This window comes from Chanodichthys erythropterus, chromosome 23, assembly GCF_024489055.1.
Source record: "Chanodichthys erythropterus isolate Z2021 chromosome 23, ASM2448905v1, whole genome shotgun sequence".
Taxonomy (NCBI): Eukaryota; Metazoa; Chordata; class Actinopteri; order Cypriniformes; family Xenocyprididae; genus Chanodichthys; species Chanodichthys erythropterus.
The window spans coordinates 32,730,044-32,750,177 of record NC_090243.1 but is presented as its reverse complement, the minus strand read 5'-3'; the positions used below and the strand labels follow the sequence as shown (position 1 = coordinate 32,750,177).

General features: G+C 37.7%; 2 protein-coding genes across 23 annotated transcripts in view; one reads left to right on the top strand and one right to left on the bottom strand.

Moving 5' to 3' along the window:
• The window catches only part of mppe1 (metallophosphoesterase 1), a 323,001-nt gene that overhangs the window by 54,100 nt on the left and 248,767 nt on the right, over nt 1–20,134 (top strand). For all 22 annotated transcript variants that reach the window (XR_010893769.1, XM_067377835.1, XM_067377834.1 and 19 more), the window contains 3 exons: nt 2,661–2,764; nt 3,232–3,312; nt 15,143–15,251. Coding sequence is in view for 21 of the 22 variants with exons in the window: in XM_067377835.1 (XP_067233936.1) it covers nt 2,661–2,764; nt 3,232–3,312; nt 15,143–15,251 (294 nt within the window). In the remaining variant the exon portion in view is untranslated. The remainder of the gene's footprint in view (nt 1–2,660; nt 2,765–3,231; nt 3,313–15,142; nt 15,252–20,134) is intronic.
• Nucleotides 1–20,134, bottom strand: part of LOC137013837 (uncharacterized) — a 49,405-nt gene that overhangs the window by 9,175 nt on the left and 20,096 nt on the right. The gene's annotated exons all lie outside the window — the stretch shown is intronic.

Below are 20,134 nucleotides of genomic sequence, written 5' to 3'. Positions count from 1 at the left end.
ATTTACAAAATTAATGGCTACTGTTTGAATTCTTCCTAAGCGCACACTTGTGTTTCGTTAATTGAGTGATTGCGTCATTAGCCTACATTGCCTGATGTCTGAAAATAATAAATGAATAAATCAATTATTTTATATGACAAATAAAGCATTATAGCTCATTTATTTTTTTTTAATTCACTTTAATTTAAATTTTAAAACAAAAATAAATTGTATACTAATTTTTTTTATTATTAGGCTATTATTATTATTGTGGTCGGCATATTGCGGGCCGCATTTACATTTGTGCTGGGCCGCAGGTTGAGAACCACTGCTCCACACCCATTCAAACGCTTACTGCGCGTGAAGTGTCGCGTCGCGCGATTTGCGCCCAATTACATCAAAAGTATATGCTCACTGGATGTCATGGCAACTGAATCACGGAGGAAAACTTTAAATATCTTGCCTTCGCTTTAATTTCGGACCATCTCCAAAAAGACATAAAACACTAAACAAATGATTTTGACATGCGTTTATCAAAGTAGGAAATCCAGATTTTTATATACATTTAAATGACGTGTAGGATAGGAGACGTTTTGTATATTGTGTTGTATCTTGAATACAATAGAAAAACTCCAGAGAACTGAACTTCTTAATGGGCTTCTTTATTGAGGACCCATCTTGGCAGCAAGCAACAAACACACACCCATAGACAGTAAAAGAAATGGACACAGCGACCCCATTGGAACTCAATTGAGACAAGTGAAGCCCATTTTTAGCGATTTTTAGCACTTCCTTTTCTGACGCGCAGACTCAAACTAAGCTTGATGACGTCAGCAACCTGTCTGACAGATGTAAATCTTCTAGTAGCTGTGCGTGCAAACTGCCATCGTTAATCTTGCAGAGACGGCGAGCTTGAGCGGGGAGTTCTTTGGCGTGAGTGAGAAGGAGTAAGTATTCTGATTAATTAGTTTGTATAGTATTTTAAAATGTAACGCCAGTAGGCTTCTCTCTTGACGTCTCCCCGATTGCCTGCGAGCTTCTCTTCTTGTCTGTACGGTAACTTCTCTTCTGTGCGACAGAGAGTCGAGTGGTTATGACGCAATCGTTAGCTTATTTTTACAAAAACTGTTTCTACGGGGCCATAATGTAACATAGAAGGTAATGGAGCCCTTTATACATTGTCGTGTATCTTTGGAAATAAATAATGGACAAATGGAGTCTTTAAACGCCTCAGACGTAAAGTTATTCACTGTCAAAGTGACGCCAAAATGAATGGGAGTTAATGGGGATGCTAACGCAAGTGAAGTTCTGCTACAAGATGGCGGCACCCGGCCGACTTCAACTTCCGGTCGACTTCCTTGGGCACTGCACACACCAGCGCTCTCAGACTACGCGCTCTTCTCTGCTTTTAACAGTGCTACAGCCCACCACACCATGCATCACTGCCCCCTACTGGACAAACACAATACTACCTTTAACATACAACAATCGCAACCAGGTAATATGCGTTTGCGTGACAAAGGCATAGCTAGCAAGCAAAATGTAGGCTGTAGTAGTGGCAGTAATATCGGTAATGACAGTAACTCGCGATTGAGCTGGTGAGCCACTAATGCTAATCCTGAAAAAAATCCTGAACACAGAATTGGTGAAATACGGTCTAGCTCCACAATTCAGTACTACATTCGTACGTTCACAGTCTTTGTAATGTGTTTCAGAAATATATTTGTAACATTTATAATGTGTTTAGAAACAATTCTCAGAATTGACTTTACAGGGACTCTAAGAGAATGAGTTACAAATCCATGGGAAGGTACAGTTGATACAACTGTGTACAGTTTTTAAACTGAGTACTATAGAAGCGTGTTTCCACCACTGAATAAAAAAAGGTAATGGTAACTTGGTAAAAAAAGGTAAAGGTGACTTTTTATCTCACAATTTTGACTTTTTTGCCCCCACAATTGTGAGTTTATAACATAAAAGTGTTAGTTCATTTTTTTCAAAAATGAAAATTCTGTCATTAATTACCTTCATGTCGTTTCCCACCCGTAAGACCTTTGTTCATCTTTGGAACACAAATTAAGGTATTTTTGATGAATCCAAGATGTATCTGACTCATCCATAGACAGCAATTTAACCACCACTTTCAAGGTCCAGAAAGGTACTAAAGACATCGAAAGTGGTGGTCTTACGTGTCTTACAAAGGTCTTGCGGGTGAGGAACGTCATGAAGGTGAGTAATTAATGACATAATTTTTAACCCTTTAAAGTACCACATCTTTGTGAAATGTGTCTTTGCTTATTGTTCTCAGTTTTTTTAAACATTGTTTAATCTCACAGGACTAATGGATTATCTTTTTTGATCACTGATAAATCCTTAAAGTATCAAGTCAGTTATAAATTTACAGTCAAACACAAAAGATAAACTTCACATGTATAACTTTTTATATGGGTTTTAAATAATGCATATGGCAGTAATCAAATCCCTTTTCTGAGCTTTGAGATAAATTTCAGAAGGTAAAATATAAAAAAATGTATGAAAAAAAAAAATCACATCAAAAGAGAACCAGATACCAATTTGTAGGTTCATATTTTAAACAGAGAAATGTCATAAATCAGAATAGTTTCAAATTAAAATTTGCCACTGTCATCAGCTATTATAACTGTGCTTTACTTTCCACTCAGGACTGGGAAGATGATGTCAGACGTTTTATACGGATCTTCCGTCATTCTAGTGACACAAAGCTTGTGGTTCTTATAGGGAATCATGACATCGGCTTCCATAACGAGTGAGTTTAAGGGTTACAGTTGACCTGTACAGCAAATGTGTGGTAATGTGTGGTTTGCACACACCCATATTGTCCATTAGAGCTTCCGAGTCAGAGTAATACGTTTTCACTTTATCATATTTCAGTAAGGATTGCAGTATATATAAAATATTTGCAGTATCAAAAAATATTTTAAAAGAATCACTTTTTTTTTTTTTTTACAAATCATGTAGTCCTAATTTAAAATTGTTAACTTGACTTGAATGTTACCATTTTTGAAAAATGTTTATTTATTTTGACACAAGAATATGGATTTGCAAATGTAACATTTATTGTAGCATGCTGTCAACATCTCAGATTAGTATTTAGCAGTAAGACTGACAGGTGTAGAAGGTCATTTTATATTTAAGACATTTTCAGAAGGTGTGTACAGGAGCCTGATTTGACTAAGGTGTGGTTCCATTATTCTCTTTCTCCTCCTTTGGCAGAATGACTAAACAGAAGTTGGAGCGGTTTGAGCAAGTATTTAATGTGACATCAGCAAGGATCCTCACCATTAGAGGAGTCAAGTAAGTTTCCTAAAGGGTCATGAAACACTTTAAAACCCCAAAACACATTTTTGAGATGTGAACAGATAGGTACAGATTGCACATCATTGAAAACACTAAAAGTACACATTAAGTTTATCCATAAGTGGAAATAAGTTGCATTTTGTCGAACAATTTTGTACTTCCGGTTTGAAAAGCAAAGTCGGAGCAATGTCACAGATTCTGATGTCAATGCATAAATACTAGGGGTGCAATGATACAGGTATCTTAGGGGACAAGATAAGACACGAGCCATGAGATTGAGTTCATGAGAATGAGACGAGAAGAAATTTTTACACAGTATATTTAAGAAATTCTCAATGACGAAATACATGACTGGAAAAATAGTCTGCAGGTGCACTTGAAATATTTTAAATTAATCATCTTGTAATGAATTTCTTTTCAGTTCTACTTTGAGTATAAATTATCATACGCAGTAAAAGACAACAGTAATCAAGCACTGTAAAAAGTTTGCCACAAACTCAACTGACTGGTTTCTCTGCTGTATGATTTCATATGAGTCTCTTCAGACCTTAGAACTGTACATGATTTATGAGCTTCTACCTTTCTACTTCTAACTTTTGACCTCCTAACTGAACTCACAAATTCATCATAGAAATAAAAACAGTATAAAATGAATGAAAACTGTTTTCTCTTGGTCTTATTAAAAGTGGAACTTTTTTAAAAAAAGATGTAATATAAGTCTAAGGTGTCCCCTGAATGTATCTGTGAAGTTTCAGCTCAAAATAACCCATAGATTTTTTTTTAATTCATTTTTTTAACTGCCTATTTTAGGGCATAATTAGAAATAAGCCGATTCAGGGTGTGTGGCCCTTTAAATCTGGTGCTCCACGCCCCAAGAGCTCGCGCTTGCCTTAAACAACATAAAAAAGTTCAAACCGCTAATATAACCCTCAAAATGGATCTTTACAAAGTGTTCGTCATGCAGCATGTCTAATCGCGTAAGTACAGTGGGTTTTTTTTATGTTTACATTTGAGGCTATGCTCCATGGCTAACGGCTAATGTTACACTGTTGGAGAGATTTATAAAGAATGAAGTTGTGTTTATGCATTATACAGACTGCAAGTGTTTAAAAATGAAAATAGCGACGGCTCTTGTCTCCGTGAATACAGTAAGAAACGATGGTAACTTTAACCACATTTAACAGTACATTAGCAACATGCTAACAAAACATTTAGAAAGACAAATTACAAATATCACTAAAAATATCATGTTATCATGAATCATGTCAGTTATTATTGCTCCATCTGCCATTTTTTGCTATTGTCCTGGCAATAAATTCAAACAATAAGTGCAGCCATAATCAGAGGACTCTCTTAATATTCAAAGTGCAACTTAGAGACCACATTTTTCTTCAAGTATGATACTGAGCTAAGAGATGGTTACAACTACACAGCCCAGCCTAAGATAGCTTTCACATTTGGAGATATCTGCATGCATCAGGGAGTAGAGCTTAGATCGGACCCAACAAATCAAGCCCGATCCTGCCCGAGCACGTTGTGTCCGTGCCCGGCCCGGCCCGGCCCGACACATTCACTGTAATTATACATTTTTAATATGTGGGCCGTTATAACCAGGGGCGGCGCCAGATTTTTTTTTTTTAACGCAGGTGCTGGTGTGCTAGATCACTGCGCAGTTATATATTTATTATGTACAGGTGCTGGTCATATAATTAGAATATTATCAAAAAGTTGATTTATTTCACTAATTCCATTCAAAATTCGAAACTTGTATATTATATTCATTCATTACACACAGACTGATATATTTCAAATGTTTATTTCTTTTAATTTTGATGATTATAACTGACAACTAAGGAAATCCCAAATTCAGTATCTCAGAAAATTAGAATATTACTAAAGACCAATACAAAGAAAGGATTTTTAGAAATCTTGGCCAACTGAAAAGTATGAACATGAAAAGTATGAGCATGTACAGCACTCAATACTTAGTTGGGGCTCCTTTTGCCTGAATTACTGCAGCAATGCGGCGTGGCATGGAGTCGATCAGTTTGTGGCACTGCTCCGGTGTTATGAGAGCCCAGGTTGCCCTGATAGTGGCCTTCAGCTCTTCTGCATTGTTGGGTCTGGCATTTCACATCTTCCTCTTCACAATACCCCATAAATTTTCTATGGGGTTAAGGTCAGGCGAGTTTGCCGGCCAATTAAGAACAGGGACACCATGGTCCTTAAACCAGGAACTGGTAGCTTTGGCACTGTGTGCAGGTGTCAAGTCCTATAAACCCTTTTACTGTTTGTACACAATGATGACGTAGCAACGTATGCGCGCGCATTTTGGCAATGGAAGTAGTGTTGTTCCCCATAGGTTCTAATGTGTTAGCAGCTCCGAAAGTGATATATATATCTACAGCTTTGCGAGCGGATTAAGCAACACAGACAAAGTTATTTTAAAAAGTTGACTTTATCAAATGGTATCCGGCTATCAGATCTGTGTAGTTGAGTGGATAGAAGACGTTAGCAGATGGCCAAAAACAGTGACCAGATATATACACATAAACCAGGGCTCTCAAGTTTTAAAGACAGGCAAGAATGACAAATATCCAACAACATGACATGATTTTTAAAGTGACCAATAACATTGACGATGTAATACACTATAATTTATTTAGTGCTAATAAAATTATTAAGCCTATTTGGAGAGAGAGATGTTTAATGTGACAAAATGTCAGTCATCGTGTGATAACGAAAATATAACTAGGTCTAGACTACTGAGCAGGTGTTTTCAATGAACAGGCTGTAAATCTGTTGACTAAGTTCAGACACTCATGAAAAACTGATGCTGATTATCTGGGAAACATTCTCTAACAGCAGTCAAGTTGTCATTGTTTGTGTCAAACAAGCTGTGAATTTGTTTTAACATTAAAATAGGAAACCATGACTTATTCTGTGCTCAAAGTGATGCTCAGAGCTCCAGTGTTTTCCTCTGTGGGTGAACGAGGATGTTGGTGAACAATTCCAGGGTATGCTTTTTTTTTTCATTGGTTGTTGCGTTAAATCTTACCCAGATACAATAGTGCTATTTTCTGATTGGCTACTGTGTAGCCTCTTTTTTTTGATTGGCTGATAAGTGACAGGCTACTCCAGGGGAGGCGCGCTTGATTCCTGCCCGGCGCAGCGGCATATTAAATATGAAATATAGTTTTTCTGCGTGAGAAATACAATGTGTGGCGGGAGTGCGTGACAAAAGACCGAAATGAGTGACTGTCACGCTCAGTGCGTTACACTTGAGAGCCCTGAAAAACTTTCAGAGTTGCTAACACGTTAAAACCAATAGGCAACAACACCACTTCCGTTGCCAAAATGCGCGCGCAACTATTTGATCACGTGGGCTGTAAAAGGGTCTATTGGAAAATGAAATCTGCATCTCCATAAAGTTGGTCAGTAGCAGGAAGCATGAAGTGCTCTAAAACTTCCTGGTATATGGCTGCGTTGACCTTGGACCTCAGAAAACACAGTGGACCAACACCAGCAGATGACATGGCACCCCAAACCATCACTGACTGTGGAAACTTTACACGGGACCTCAAGCAATGTGGATTGTGTGCCTCTCCTCTCTTCCTTCAGACTCTGGGACCTTGATTTCCAAAGGAAATGCAAAATTTACTTTCATCAGAGAACATAACTTTGGACCACTTTAGCCCAGGCGAGACGCTTCTGACGCTGTCTGTTGTTCAAGAGTGGCTTGACACAAGGAATGCGACAGCTGAAACCCATGTCTTGCATACGACTGTGCGTAGTGGTTCTTGAAGCACTGACTCCAGCTGCAGTCCACTCTTTGTGAATCTCCCCCACATTTTTAAATGGGTTTTGTTTCACAATCCTCTCCAGGGTGCGGTTATCCCTATTGCTTGTACACTTTTTTTTATACCACATCTTTTCCTTCCCTTTGCCTCTCTATTAATGTGCTTGGACACAGAGCTCTGAGAACAGCTAGTCCCTTTTGCAATGACCTTTTGTGTCTTGCTCTCCTTGTGCAAGGTGTCAATGGTCATCTTTTGGACAACTGTCAAGTCAGCAGTCTTCCCCATGATTGTGTAGCCTACAGAACTAGACTGAGAGATCATTTAAAGGCCTTTGCAGGTGTTTTGAGTTAATTAGCTGATAAAAGTGTGGCACCAGGTGTCTTCAATATTGAACCTTTTCACAATATTCTAATTTTCTGAGATACTGAATTTAGGATTTTCCTTAGTTGTCAGTGATAATCATCAAAATTAAAAGTAATAAACATTTGAAATATATCAGTCTGTATGTAATGAATGAATATAATATACAAGTTTCACTTTTTGAATGGAATTAGTGAAATAAATCAACTTTTTGATGATATTCTAATTATATGACCAGCAGCTGTAAATACTATTAATAAATGAGCAAAAAATTGGCCACTCAATATTAAATATTCAATTATTTTAATTATCATAATTAAAGTTTTAATTTTATTAAATTGAACAAGCACAACATTCAGCATTCAATCAAATATTCTTAAAGATTAATTATTATTAATAATGTTACTTCAACATATTATTTCAACATATGTGTGTGAGCAACAAGCAAGATGTGCATTTGTAAATTCGGTGACAGCTTGTTACGAGTTTCAAATGTGTAAGTATGACCGCCGTGCACCGGCGCCTCCTGTCATTATTATATTGTCTGCTATATTGCTTTTTATGTATTAAATCCAGGCAATTGGTTGATGAAAAATGTATTAAAATTAAGATACAATACGTTTATACTAAACGAAATTCACTTTAAAGAAAATCTTTCTTCAAAACAAAACTTAAACTTGAAACTAAATGTGCTTATTTAATGGCTAAAACACATAGGCTACTACAGACTCTCTTTTTGTACAAATTGCAGCACATTCATTTAATTCTGAATTTTGCACATGTAAGTTGAAAGGCATTTGTGCATAGTAAAACATATCTGTAACATTTATCAAGTTCATAATTGTGCGTGCATTTATTAATTATTATCTTAATGAATAATACGACAAGGAAGAAGCATGTAAACTGCGTTGTTTGTTTATTCAGAAGTCCCCGTTTTTTTGCTGTCATAGGCGAGCAGTGTGCCGCATTTAATGCACGAGACAAAGCCAACACATATGTTGTCACTCCCCACAACTACTTTAAAATGTTTCCATATCTCCGATTTTCCTCCAAACTTGCTCAAAGTTAATTCTCCCGTTTTAATTTCTTTCTTTGCTTCAAGCTCCATGTTGCACTTAAGCTACTGAATAGTACAGCACGCACAGCAGGTGTGATGCGTAACGTGTGCTAGACTGTGAGTGCGAGAGCGAGAGGACGAGACGCTGTGCATGACATGTGACGTGCTTTATCAAGGGCCCGACCCGGCCCGGCCCGAGAACGGTGGCGGGAAATATCCAGGCTCGGGCGGAGAATCTAAGCTCTATCAGGGAGGCACTTTCAAAATGCCGGGTGTTGAAATCACGTTTGAATGCACACTTGCTTTTTACTTTTGCTTTCAATTTCGCAATTGCGCATACTCTGAATAGGGAGCGGAGGTGCTGAGCACGCATTCTACAAGATAAAACAAATCCTCTGCCATGGTCTTGTCAGTCACTTACTTGTCATGTGATCAGTGAACTCTGGTTCCTGTTGCACTACGTATGACTCTGCAGCTCATTTTGGATTATCTTGGATGAGCTAGATGAATTGAAGCAATCATTATCCAACTGAATTAAATGGTTTTTATTTCTATAAAAAGCAAAACGACAGAGGAGGCATAATGTAAACATAGCATTGGCATATTCTATCCTAATTTCACCCTCACACTCCATCATGGCAATATCACAAGATAGCTTTTCACTTCAACTAGAAATCTCATTATATTTAATCATGCAAGGTCTGCCAGGGCTCCAGTCGGGGCTGGATGTACGAGCTGACTTCATCAGTTTCTGAGCACTTTTCTGCATTTATTCATTACAAAGAGCTCATTCAGTCCAATCACTGCACTGTCGTTTGCTGTTTCCCCATGATACGACCAGAGCTGAAGTTTGGGCGGCTTGAATTATGGAATTATGATTGTTGCAAACATTGTGTCTGTTCACCTCTGTCTGTGCCTGTTCAGCTGTGTTGTTGCCCTTCAGACACTGTAACACTGGCTAAAATAAAACAACCAGTCACACAAAATATGAGGGGGATCATCCACCAACTGTATTTCTAAGTATTTAACCCCATTACAATATAGATCAAAAAAAGAAAAAACATTCATTGGAAAAAATACATTATTGAACATAACCCCATATAGACATGAGACCACACTACCTTACAACACACTTCTTATAGGGGTAGAGAATACAAAAATATCACAGATGTACATTGATGATGAAACACACTGTGGTTAATGTCCATATTAAGAATCCAGTCCTTATTCCAGAACAAGCATCAAGGAACATCACAAGAATAAATCAGTCCAAATGATGGTTGATGGATGAAATAGTCTTTACTCTTTTCAATACTCATGGTTGATGATTGGTACAGCCCATGCACCCACAAAAAAAAACCCTTTGTATACAAAAAAAATTAAATCAGACCAAACATGAAACATTCCATATGCATATATACACAACCCAACCAACAAAACCAAAAAAAATCACTTACATTGAACTGAAAGAACAATGTTCTTAAGAATAGGGTCCATACAACAGCTTGAACAGAGATGAGCTCCCAGCCCTGCTACAGCACATGGCTACAATCTTACTCACTCTCCTATAAAAGGATGAGCTAGCATGGTTACCCTCCTAAACTCCCCCTAGTGATAGGGAGGAAAACCAAATGGTAAGTATCACATTGATCAGGATGGTCTACAATTGTAACTACATAGTTTACCTTGTTGAGCTGCTTTTTAATCTTTGCTGGACCTTTCCACTTTGCAGCTAACTTGACCATAAATGCATTGTCAGCACGAGACTGAGGATGAGATTGTACCCACACTAAATCCCCTGGTTGAAAGAACTCATGTCTCCTTCGATGGTTGTAGTGCTTCTATTGAAGGGTTTGAGCCCGTACACTTTCTCTAACTCTTTCCAGGAGAGCTTGTGTGCGTTCAATGACCTCATAAGCTTCTTTGTCCTGGTTGGGAGGTTGTTGTGCCAGATGCTCCAAAGGACCCTTGAGCTTATGTCTGAGTGCAATCTCAGCTGGAGTGTAGGCTGTGCTTTCCTGCCATGAAAAGTTAATTGCAAAACAGAACTTGGAGATCCATCTGTCCCTGTGCCTAAGATTCTTCTTGACAAATGAGGTGATCATGGTCTTGAGAGTTTTGTTGATTCCTTCGGTGAAGTTAATCTGTGGATGATGTGACGTGGTAAGTTTCTGGGTCACTCCCCATCTTTTACAGGTGATGTTTATCAGTTGGGAAGTAAATTGAGGACCACGGTCTGAAACCAAGTAAGCAGGTGTTCCCCAGCGAGTTAAGATTTCTCTTATGAGGATCTCAGCTATTAGAGGGGCTTTTGCTGTTCTTATTGAGAATAGTTCAACCCACTTACTGCAGTAGTCCACAATGACCAACAGATAATCATAATGTTTAAAGGGGTGGTTCATTGCAATTTCACTTTTTTAACTTTAGTTAGTGTGTAATGTTGCTGCTTGAGCATAAACAGTATCTGCAAAGTTATAGCACTGAAAGTTCAATGCAAACAGAGATATTGTCTTTTAAAGTTATGGCAGTTTAATGCCTACAAAAATGATCAGTTTGGACTACAACAAGCTTCTGCTTTGACCTTTGAGTTCTGCTTGACCTTCTTCATCTGGGTCTGATTCGGGCTCAATTTGATACAGCAATATAGACACCATTATTTACATTTCCCCTGAAGCACATGTAACAACTAATGGTAAGGGGCGTAGTGGTTCCGGACACTTCAGTGAATCACAATACACTGGTCCAGCTAACCAATCGGAGCCCATTGCGTATTTTGGAGGGAGTGGCTTCATAGAAACAGGAAGTCAAATGAGCCGTTCAAATGTCAATGGAAACAGCTGTGTAGAATAAAGGTAAAATATGAAAAATACGTTTTTTTTTTGTTTTTTTTTGTTTTTTTTTAATAAAGCATTAAGAAGTTTTGCACCCCAAAAACACAATCAAGCCTAGAAAAAAACCACTGAACCACCCCTTTTAAGACTTTTTGGGAATGTCCCCACCAAGCATGTAACCAGGCTCTTCAACTAGAGTGGATTGCAAATAACCTGTCAGCTTGGTTATATGAGGCTTGTACTGCTGACATATTTGGCATCATTTACAATAAATCCCAGCTGTTTTTGTGAATCATCGGCCAATACACCACATTGAGCAATCGGCTCAAGCTCTGTTTGGCAACAAATCCTCCGCCATGGCCTTGTGTAGTCTTCATTCGTCCCAAATGCCCACTTAATGTATTATCATGGGCATATTGCAGAAACTACTGCTTTAGAGGAGCTGGTACAACTACTTGCAGGGACTGACGCTCATGAGGATTGGGTGTGCATCTAAAAGGAGTGCCATTACATATAATGAATATGGTTAGGGTCTACAGTTTTAGCCTTAGCAGCATCCCCAAAGACTTTTGGATAGTGGTGGGCATAGATTTTTTTTTTTTTTAATCTAGATTAATCTCACTGTAATCTTGAAATTAATCTAGATTAATCTAGATTAAAATACCTCATTTGAATTCTGCCGAAAACATTCAGAATATGTGTGCTACCCAAATAATGACTAAAAGTAATCCGCCATTTTGTCCGACAAAGCAGTCAGGAGTTAGAAGATTAACCTCAGTGGAGTTAAACTTGAAAAATTTTGTATATTGACATCTTTCCACGTTTGAAACAACATTGATTCTCATGTTCATTCATGTTTATTTGATGCTATAAATGGACTCGTAGTAAGAGATCATCATGGTCACGACACATTAAAGTGCAACAAAACGGTTTTTATTGTTTGAATTTCTTTAAAAAACAACATAGTTTTAAAGCTGGGACTTTGTTTGATATCATAAGTAACCTGCTCTGTCTTGTCTGTCGACGTGTTGTCAGTGTCCTCTTTGCTCCGTGATGCATTTATCACTGTGTGTGGTTTGACAGCGCCACAGCTTGACAGATAAAGCAACAGTAACTAAGGGGGCGGGTCTTTGCGAAGGGTCAATTCGGCTAGGTATACATCCGCGCTAAAATATCAAGGTGAAAGTCATCATAGCTTGCGTAGAATAGACCCAGCTCCCAACCCAACTTTGAAAATAGATTAACGGCAATATTTTTTTTATCGCCCAATAAGAGTCTCACGTCACGTAGCATGTTAATGCCGATAACGGCCCACCACTACTTTTGGAGCATGGGCAGTTGTTTTTAAGTTAGATTGTATAATTTCAGAAAAAAAAACAGCATGGGTCTGACTATAGTTTTGTGAAATTATGCTACATAAGACACCTGCACAAAACAAAAATAGCAGACGGACTGAATAAAAATGCAAATACATTCTAACAGTAGGTGGTGCTTGTGGAACCGCAGCGATGTAGTGTTTCCTTGGTTACTGCTGTACACAAAGCAGCACTGCCCTTATAAAATAGGTTACTTATAAGGCGATCAAAGCTTTTTTCTTCCTATATTTCACAAACTGTGAGCTTGGATTGGTACAGTATTTGCTCTGCTGGCGCATGTGTGTTCTTCTCTTTGCGTCCGTATTCAGCATGTGCCTGTGTTAACGTCCTGTTTAAAGACTGAGTAATATTTCCACACAAACGACAGTTAGGGAAATGATTGCAAAAGCAGTTTGTTTGCAAGTCCAGGATAGATATTGGCCAAAATAAAACTAATAACTGTTTGGATTTATGGCTGGTGGACCATAACTGTTTTTTAATTATTTACAAATCATCCCCTGGGCTGGATTGGATATCTTTCTGGGCCATATTCGGCCTGCGGGCCTTGTGTTTGACACCTGTGTTATAAGATGAGAAGTTGGTCGACGACGATTGAACACCCAAGTGAGTGCAGAATTATCAGTGACTACTTCAAAATGTTGACCCTCTAGTTATTGTCGCCATTTTTCCACACCCCACGCTACAGTAACATTCCTTTTCAGCTGCGACACGAGATTTTTCAGTATCTTGTAACAGGCGGGATGCATACACTATTATGTGTTCTACATCACTGTTTTTGAGTTAGGACAGCTCCTAAGCCTGTGTCACTGGCATCGTTTTGCACAGTCAAAGTTTAGTTGAAGTCTGGGGGCATCAACACTGGAACTTTTTTCAAAAAACCTTTTAAGTGTTCAAAAGATCATTGACGTTCAGGTGTCCATTCCCAGGATGTATTCTTCTTAAAGGATTAGTTCACTTTGAAATGAAAATTAGCCCAAGCTTTACTCACCCTTAAGTCATCATTGGTGTATATGACTTTCTTCTTTCTGATGAACATAATCGCAGAAATATTAATAAATATCCTGACACATCCAAGCTTTATAATGGCAGTGATAGGGATTAGTGAGTATGAGCTGAAGAAAGTAAATAAATATGTGCTCCACATGGCTGCAGGTGTATAGGGGTAGAGAATACAAAAAGATCACAGATGAACATTGATGATGGAACATACAGTGGTTAATGTCCGTATTAAGAATCCAAACTTCATTCCAGAACAAGCATCAAGGAACATCACAAAAATAAATCAGTCCAGCTTCGTGTTTAGGCACAGGTCCTACAGCTTATCTGGATATGGCCCAGATCTGGCTGACAACAGTTTTAGACCATCGGATGTGTATCATTATATTGAGCTACTGCCCTGATGAATTGTGGCACACGAACACTCATACAGACAGTAGCTGCACATCATGTGAAGATTGTGTACACAGAGAGGAGCTCAGAAACTCGTTGTCAATGCTGTCCTGTGATTTATCTCTAAAGTAGCTTTAGAAAATTATTTTTCTAAAATTTCTAAATTTATTTATTTATTTTTCTACTTTTGAAGTAACTGCTTACAACCACAGCTTCACAATTAATAGAGAGATGGTATGACTAATTCATACATGCAAACACTCTCATTAATGCATTCAAATAAATGGTACTGCGCTAACTTATCTGTATCCGATTTTTGTATTTGAAATCTGCAAGAAATGTTACGAACCATAGATGAAATAACTGCTGAAAGTCAGCTATTATGTCAGAGCACTGATTACACTGTATTCAGCACAAACTCTGCTAAAATATGTGAGCAGTATGTATGTAAGTTTGTAGTTTGAGAAAATGATGTTTATGCGTGGTTTGTGAAAAAATATTTATTTTTAAGTCACTGAAATAAGGCCATAAAACCTATTATGAATATTTGTTCACAAGACTTTTGAAAAATGTATGTTGTAGGCTAGAATTTTTGCATCAAAACAAGTTTTTTAAAAGGCTTTTTAAATGATTATAATTTATTTATAGCACAAAAAAACGCACATTATTGAGCACATTGATCTAAACACAGAGACTTAAAACAGTCACACACCTTTGTGCCATTCCTGAAACAGTTCCTGTTCAACATACCTGTCATTTCCAAGGTGTTTTTTTCAATTTGCCATGTTCATGTAGATGCTTGCTGATGTTGGTATAGTGCGCTTGGAGAAAAACAGTTTGAAGAGACTTGAGAAAGTTAGCAGGATGAGTCATCAGTAGTATCTGGTTCATGACAATTATATCTAAACTATGCATTGTGTTCTGTTAAATTCCTCTACCAAGATTTGTAATCTTGCTCAAAAACAAATTTGAACAAAAATAGCAAGTTTGTCTCTGTATTGTTTATTTTCACAGTTTCTTGCTGGTGAATAGTGTTGCACTACATGGTGATCACTGCCCCATCTGCCAACGTGTGGAGGAAGAGTTACACAAACTCTCACATGCGCTTAACTGCTCTTTTCAGGTAATAAAAAGTATAGATATAATAGTTTCATCAGTAACTGTAATTATTGAATTTGTCTTCCTTACTATAACCAGGTTTTTTTTTTTTTCTCGACGGGTTGACAAAAAATATGCATTTCTTGAAAATAGCTAAAGACTCAGCTGGGGCCAGTTGCATAAACAGTCAACAGTTAGTCTTTCGTAGCCAGACCTTCAGACTGATGGCAGAAGGTCTGGAATCTATCACAGATTTCATTGGCCAAGGACCACCCAAGAAGATGTATGACTGACATGTCACACAACCAATCACAGTTTTTTTTGTTCTACGTCAGGTTTAGGGGCGTGAAAATGAAAGTCAATGTCCCTACAAACAGAACAGTGTGCATCTAATAAATTATTAATTCAAGAACATTGTGCAAGTTTACTGCATTAATGTAGCAGTGAACTTCACATACTTTCGAAAATCCAGTGTTTATTTGATCCTGGTTGTCACAGTTGTAAACATGACTGCGCTCTTCTTCTATGAGGAGATTTGGCATCACGGCATTTGTTTCCAGGCGAACCGTTAAAGAACGCAACACACACGTCTCCCAGACATCCTGTAGAATTCAATCAACCAGATGACGACTTCGAAACTCCGGAAGTGTTTCCAGATAAGTGTGCCATATGCATCAGACGTTCAGCCAACGATCCGTGACCATGACATCTGAGTCTAACACTTCATAAACGTAGCCATTATGTTAAGATTGTGTCTTAAGAACTAGTATGACCAACTAGCAGTTAGTTAGGGATAATCAGTCTTAATTTCCGGTATCAAATTAGATTTGATTTTTATGTAACTGACTTAAAAAAAAAATGATGAACAGTCTTAAAGAAAAAAAATTGGATGACGAACTTGCAAAACTAGCCTTAGCAGTTTATGCAACCGGCCCCTGGTTGAGTTAACCTTCTTTGTGTCTGAGGCTGAATTGGGGTCCTGGAGTAGTTTTGACATGCCCTGACATTTGTATTTTTTTCAGTTGCTTATAAACATATTAATGACAAAAGTCTCATTACACTATATTCTGCACAAACTAGGCTACAATGATTATGTGAGCAACAAGTATGTACATGTTTGTATTTTTGAGAAAATTACGTATTTGCATGTTTTTTTTTTTTTTAAAAAGTCACTGAAATAAGATAAAACAAATACTAAACATTTTTTCACAAGACTTTTGAGAACTGTATATTTTAGTCTTAAGTTTTTGCTTCAAAATGATGTAAAATCATCCTGCCTACTCGGTCACATAAAACAATGTATTGATTTTAAATTTCTGAGACACTTTTTGTTTAGAAAGGCCATATGTGTAGTGATTTTGGACTAGCCTCACTCGAGGGTACCACAGATTTAGTGGTTTATGGTTTTAAATATTAATATTTTGTATTAATATTAATATTGAGTCAGATGATTCCTTCCAATATTTTCGGGGCACCAGTCAAGTTTCACCTTGACAATAAAGAACAATCATGGAAGATTGTTTGCTGAATTACAATTATATGAATTGGAGGAAGTTCATCATCTGACCAATCTGAAGGATTTGTGAGATATCGTTAACACAAGGAAGACACAAGTGTAATAGTGTAATAAAGGGATTTTATTAACAAAAGGATAGACAAGAGTAACTAACAACTACTGAATGGATAAAGTGCAAAAAGATTAATAAATGCAAGTGGACGAGTTGGATGTTACTATGGCAGTTAAAAGTTAATCTTATGGAAAGATAAACTGTAGTTTCTCTAGAAGAAATAAGGCAAACCTTATTCTGAATTTAACAAATAAACGGAGAGCTTATTTGTTATCAACTGATATCAGCTATGCAAGATCTAATGCAAATTAGATGATCATATACTGACAGTATACACTAATGCCAAGGTCTCTAGAAAGAGGTTTGGTAAGTGATATTTACATCTGCCTGGTCATGCTGAATCCAAAGGTGATGTCTTCCACTTGTTGAGCTGAGCAGCGTTGCAGTGGGAAGAAAGGAGTTTCTGTTTCACAGCCTTGAACACAAAGTACTTGTGAATGTTGAACTCCTGGAGCACAGAGAAGGTCTTTTCCTGGAACACGTAGAAGAAGAAGCCTTGAAGAAGCCTTGAAGGTTCTGATGTCTGTGCAGATTATCCTTATTCCCTGGAACACGCAGACGGAAGGATCTTTAGATTCTGAAGTTGAGTGCAGATCCGGAACACGCAGATCTGGAAGATCTCTGATGAGAGGATTGAAGTTGGTACAGAAGATATCTTGAATATGGGGGGCTAAGCTTGTAGTCGTTGTCTCTGTTGCAGTTTTCAAACTCCCCAAATTCACTTCTTGCAGAACTTCCTTGTTTCTCTCTTTAGAGCTTCAGAGTCTTGAGAGAGCAACTTCACAACTCTGTAGTCTCTGTAGTCTGGTCTTGGGACCAGAACCTTGAACCGGGACTGGAACAAGAACTGGAGCCTGGAACCAGAACGGGAAACTGCAGCAACCCAACTGGAACAATTATCTGTCTCAGAAACAAGTCTTTTAACCTGTCCCGAGAAGGAGGGAAATGCAAATTGGCACCTTTCAGATGCAGTGTCTTGATTGGCTGATGCTGTCAGAGGTGGCTGCTGGATGGCCCCCCTCTTGCATGAGGTTCATTTGCATAGCTTAATGTTCACGTGTAGAGCAATGTCTTTAAGCTTTTTCCTATGCATAATTCACTTTCCAAACCAATTTCAGATTACCCTAGGCATTGTGCCGAAAACATAAAGACCAAACATCATCGAGTTATATCGACCTTTTACCCGTGCATTAATGTATACCTTGGTAGGCAAGTTTGTATAGTTTGCATATACACAAACAACACTCATTAAGTATATAGAGTTCTTTATAATAAAAATGGAGAAGATTTGCTGTGTCTATTTTGTGTCCTATGTGACTTCAAGTCACATAGCAAAACCTTTCTGGTGAGTGGAGTTCAGTTTACACCTCAGGTCTAACGACTGAGGGACTGGGGTGATCAATGGGGAAGAATGGTGATAGAATTAACCTGCTCAATGACATGCTAATGTCATCTTTCTTCTTTTCCACAAATGGTCATGGTGATTATCTTGATAGGCTTATCTGCTAGCCTATCTATTCCCTTGTTTGCTTCTCTTGGAAGTGTGAGTTTTGGAGTCCTGTCCTTTTCATCATGGCAGATGAGGTGATGAGGGGAGTCTTCCCTCATGTCTGCCTGCTGATCACTACATATGCGAGTAGGCATGAGTCTTCATGAATAATGCTGTGAATCACACCAGAGGAGATTAAGACCCTGCCCGTAATGAGGCGCATAATAAGCCATTCAGTCAGGTAGCTATGTGACTGAGTGAACTAAGAAAGAATGCAATGACAAAAGAAATATATAATTTTTTGTTTGTAGTTTATTTAGAATATAGTTAACTAATATAAATGAGAGTCAAAGACACATTTTGAGTACACAGTTATACCTGGAAATAAATCCTGTTCAAATATATATGTGATCATCACATACCTGGCATTTGGTGTTTCTATGCACTGGAGGAAAAAAAAATCCTGCTTCTAGTCAGTGATTTCAGTATGATATGCATGCAGTCCAATGTGGGCCAATATCTGGTCACTATGATTCTCAAATCTGTGAGAAAAAAACAAAACAAAAACTTCTGTGAGCTTGCTGACAGAGTTTTTGAAAGAAGTCTCATGCTCATCAAGCCTGCATTTATTTGATTAAATATTCAAATTATCTTTAATATTCAAGATTAATTATTTGCAAAACTTGAAGGCAAAACACTATCTGTTTGCTAATTATTTTTTTTTAGCTCTGCTGTTTTTATTCCACTGACATACCGTAATGGTCAAACCATTCCACATACGGTTTTAGTGCAGGCTGTATCACATGACAAAGTATCACTGGAAAACAGTGTGATGTTACACTGCTCTTCTGTTAGTTTGGCATGTTCACCTCTATGAGGGCAATCCTTTGCCCAGTAATACGTACCATCAGTGTAACAGTGAAAACGAATGCTGTGCTTACTAATGATATCTCCCAAGGGTAGAGTGAAAAGCAACGGTCCTAGTACTGAACCTTGCGGTACTCCACACTGAACTTGTGATCGGTATGACAATCTCTTCATTTACTGCTACAAACTGATAAGGGTCAGATAAAGATGATTTGAACCATGTCAATGCAATTCTAGTAATACCAACATCATTTTTGAGTCTATTCAAAAGAATGTTGTGGTCGATAGTGTCAAATTCAGCACTGAAATCCAGTAACACTACTAGAGAGATAACAACCATTATCTGATGATAAGAGCAAATCGTTTGTAACTCTAATGTGAGCAGTCTCAGTACTATGGTACGGTCTAAATCCTGACTGGAAATCCTCCCAGATACTATTTCTTTCTAAAAATGAACATGGTTGTAACGATCTGCCTTTTCTAGTATTTTAGACAGAAAAGGTAGATTTGAGATCGGCCTGTAATTGACTAATTCTCTAGGATCAGGTTGTGTTTTTTTTAATAAGAGGTTTAAAAATAGCCAGTTTAAAAAATTTCAGTATATCTCCTAGTGACAATGATAAATTAATGATATTAAGAAGAGCATCTATGACCTCTGGAAGCATCTCTTTCAATAGCTCAGTCTGTATAGGGTCCAGAATACATGTTGTTGATTTTGATGATTTAATAAGTTTAGACAGTTCTTCCTATTCTGTAGCAATGAATGAATGAAAATTTTCCTCCTGGACTGTCTGACACGATGCTGTAATGGACAGTTGCATGTTTATAATTTTCTCTCTAATATTATCAATTTGCAAGTAAAGAAGTTAATAAAGTCATTGCTGCTATGCTGTTTGGAAACATCAGGGGCTGTATTCACAAAAC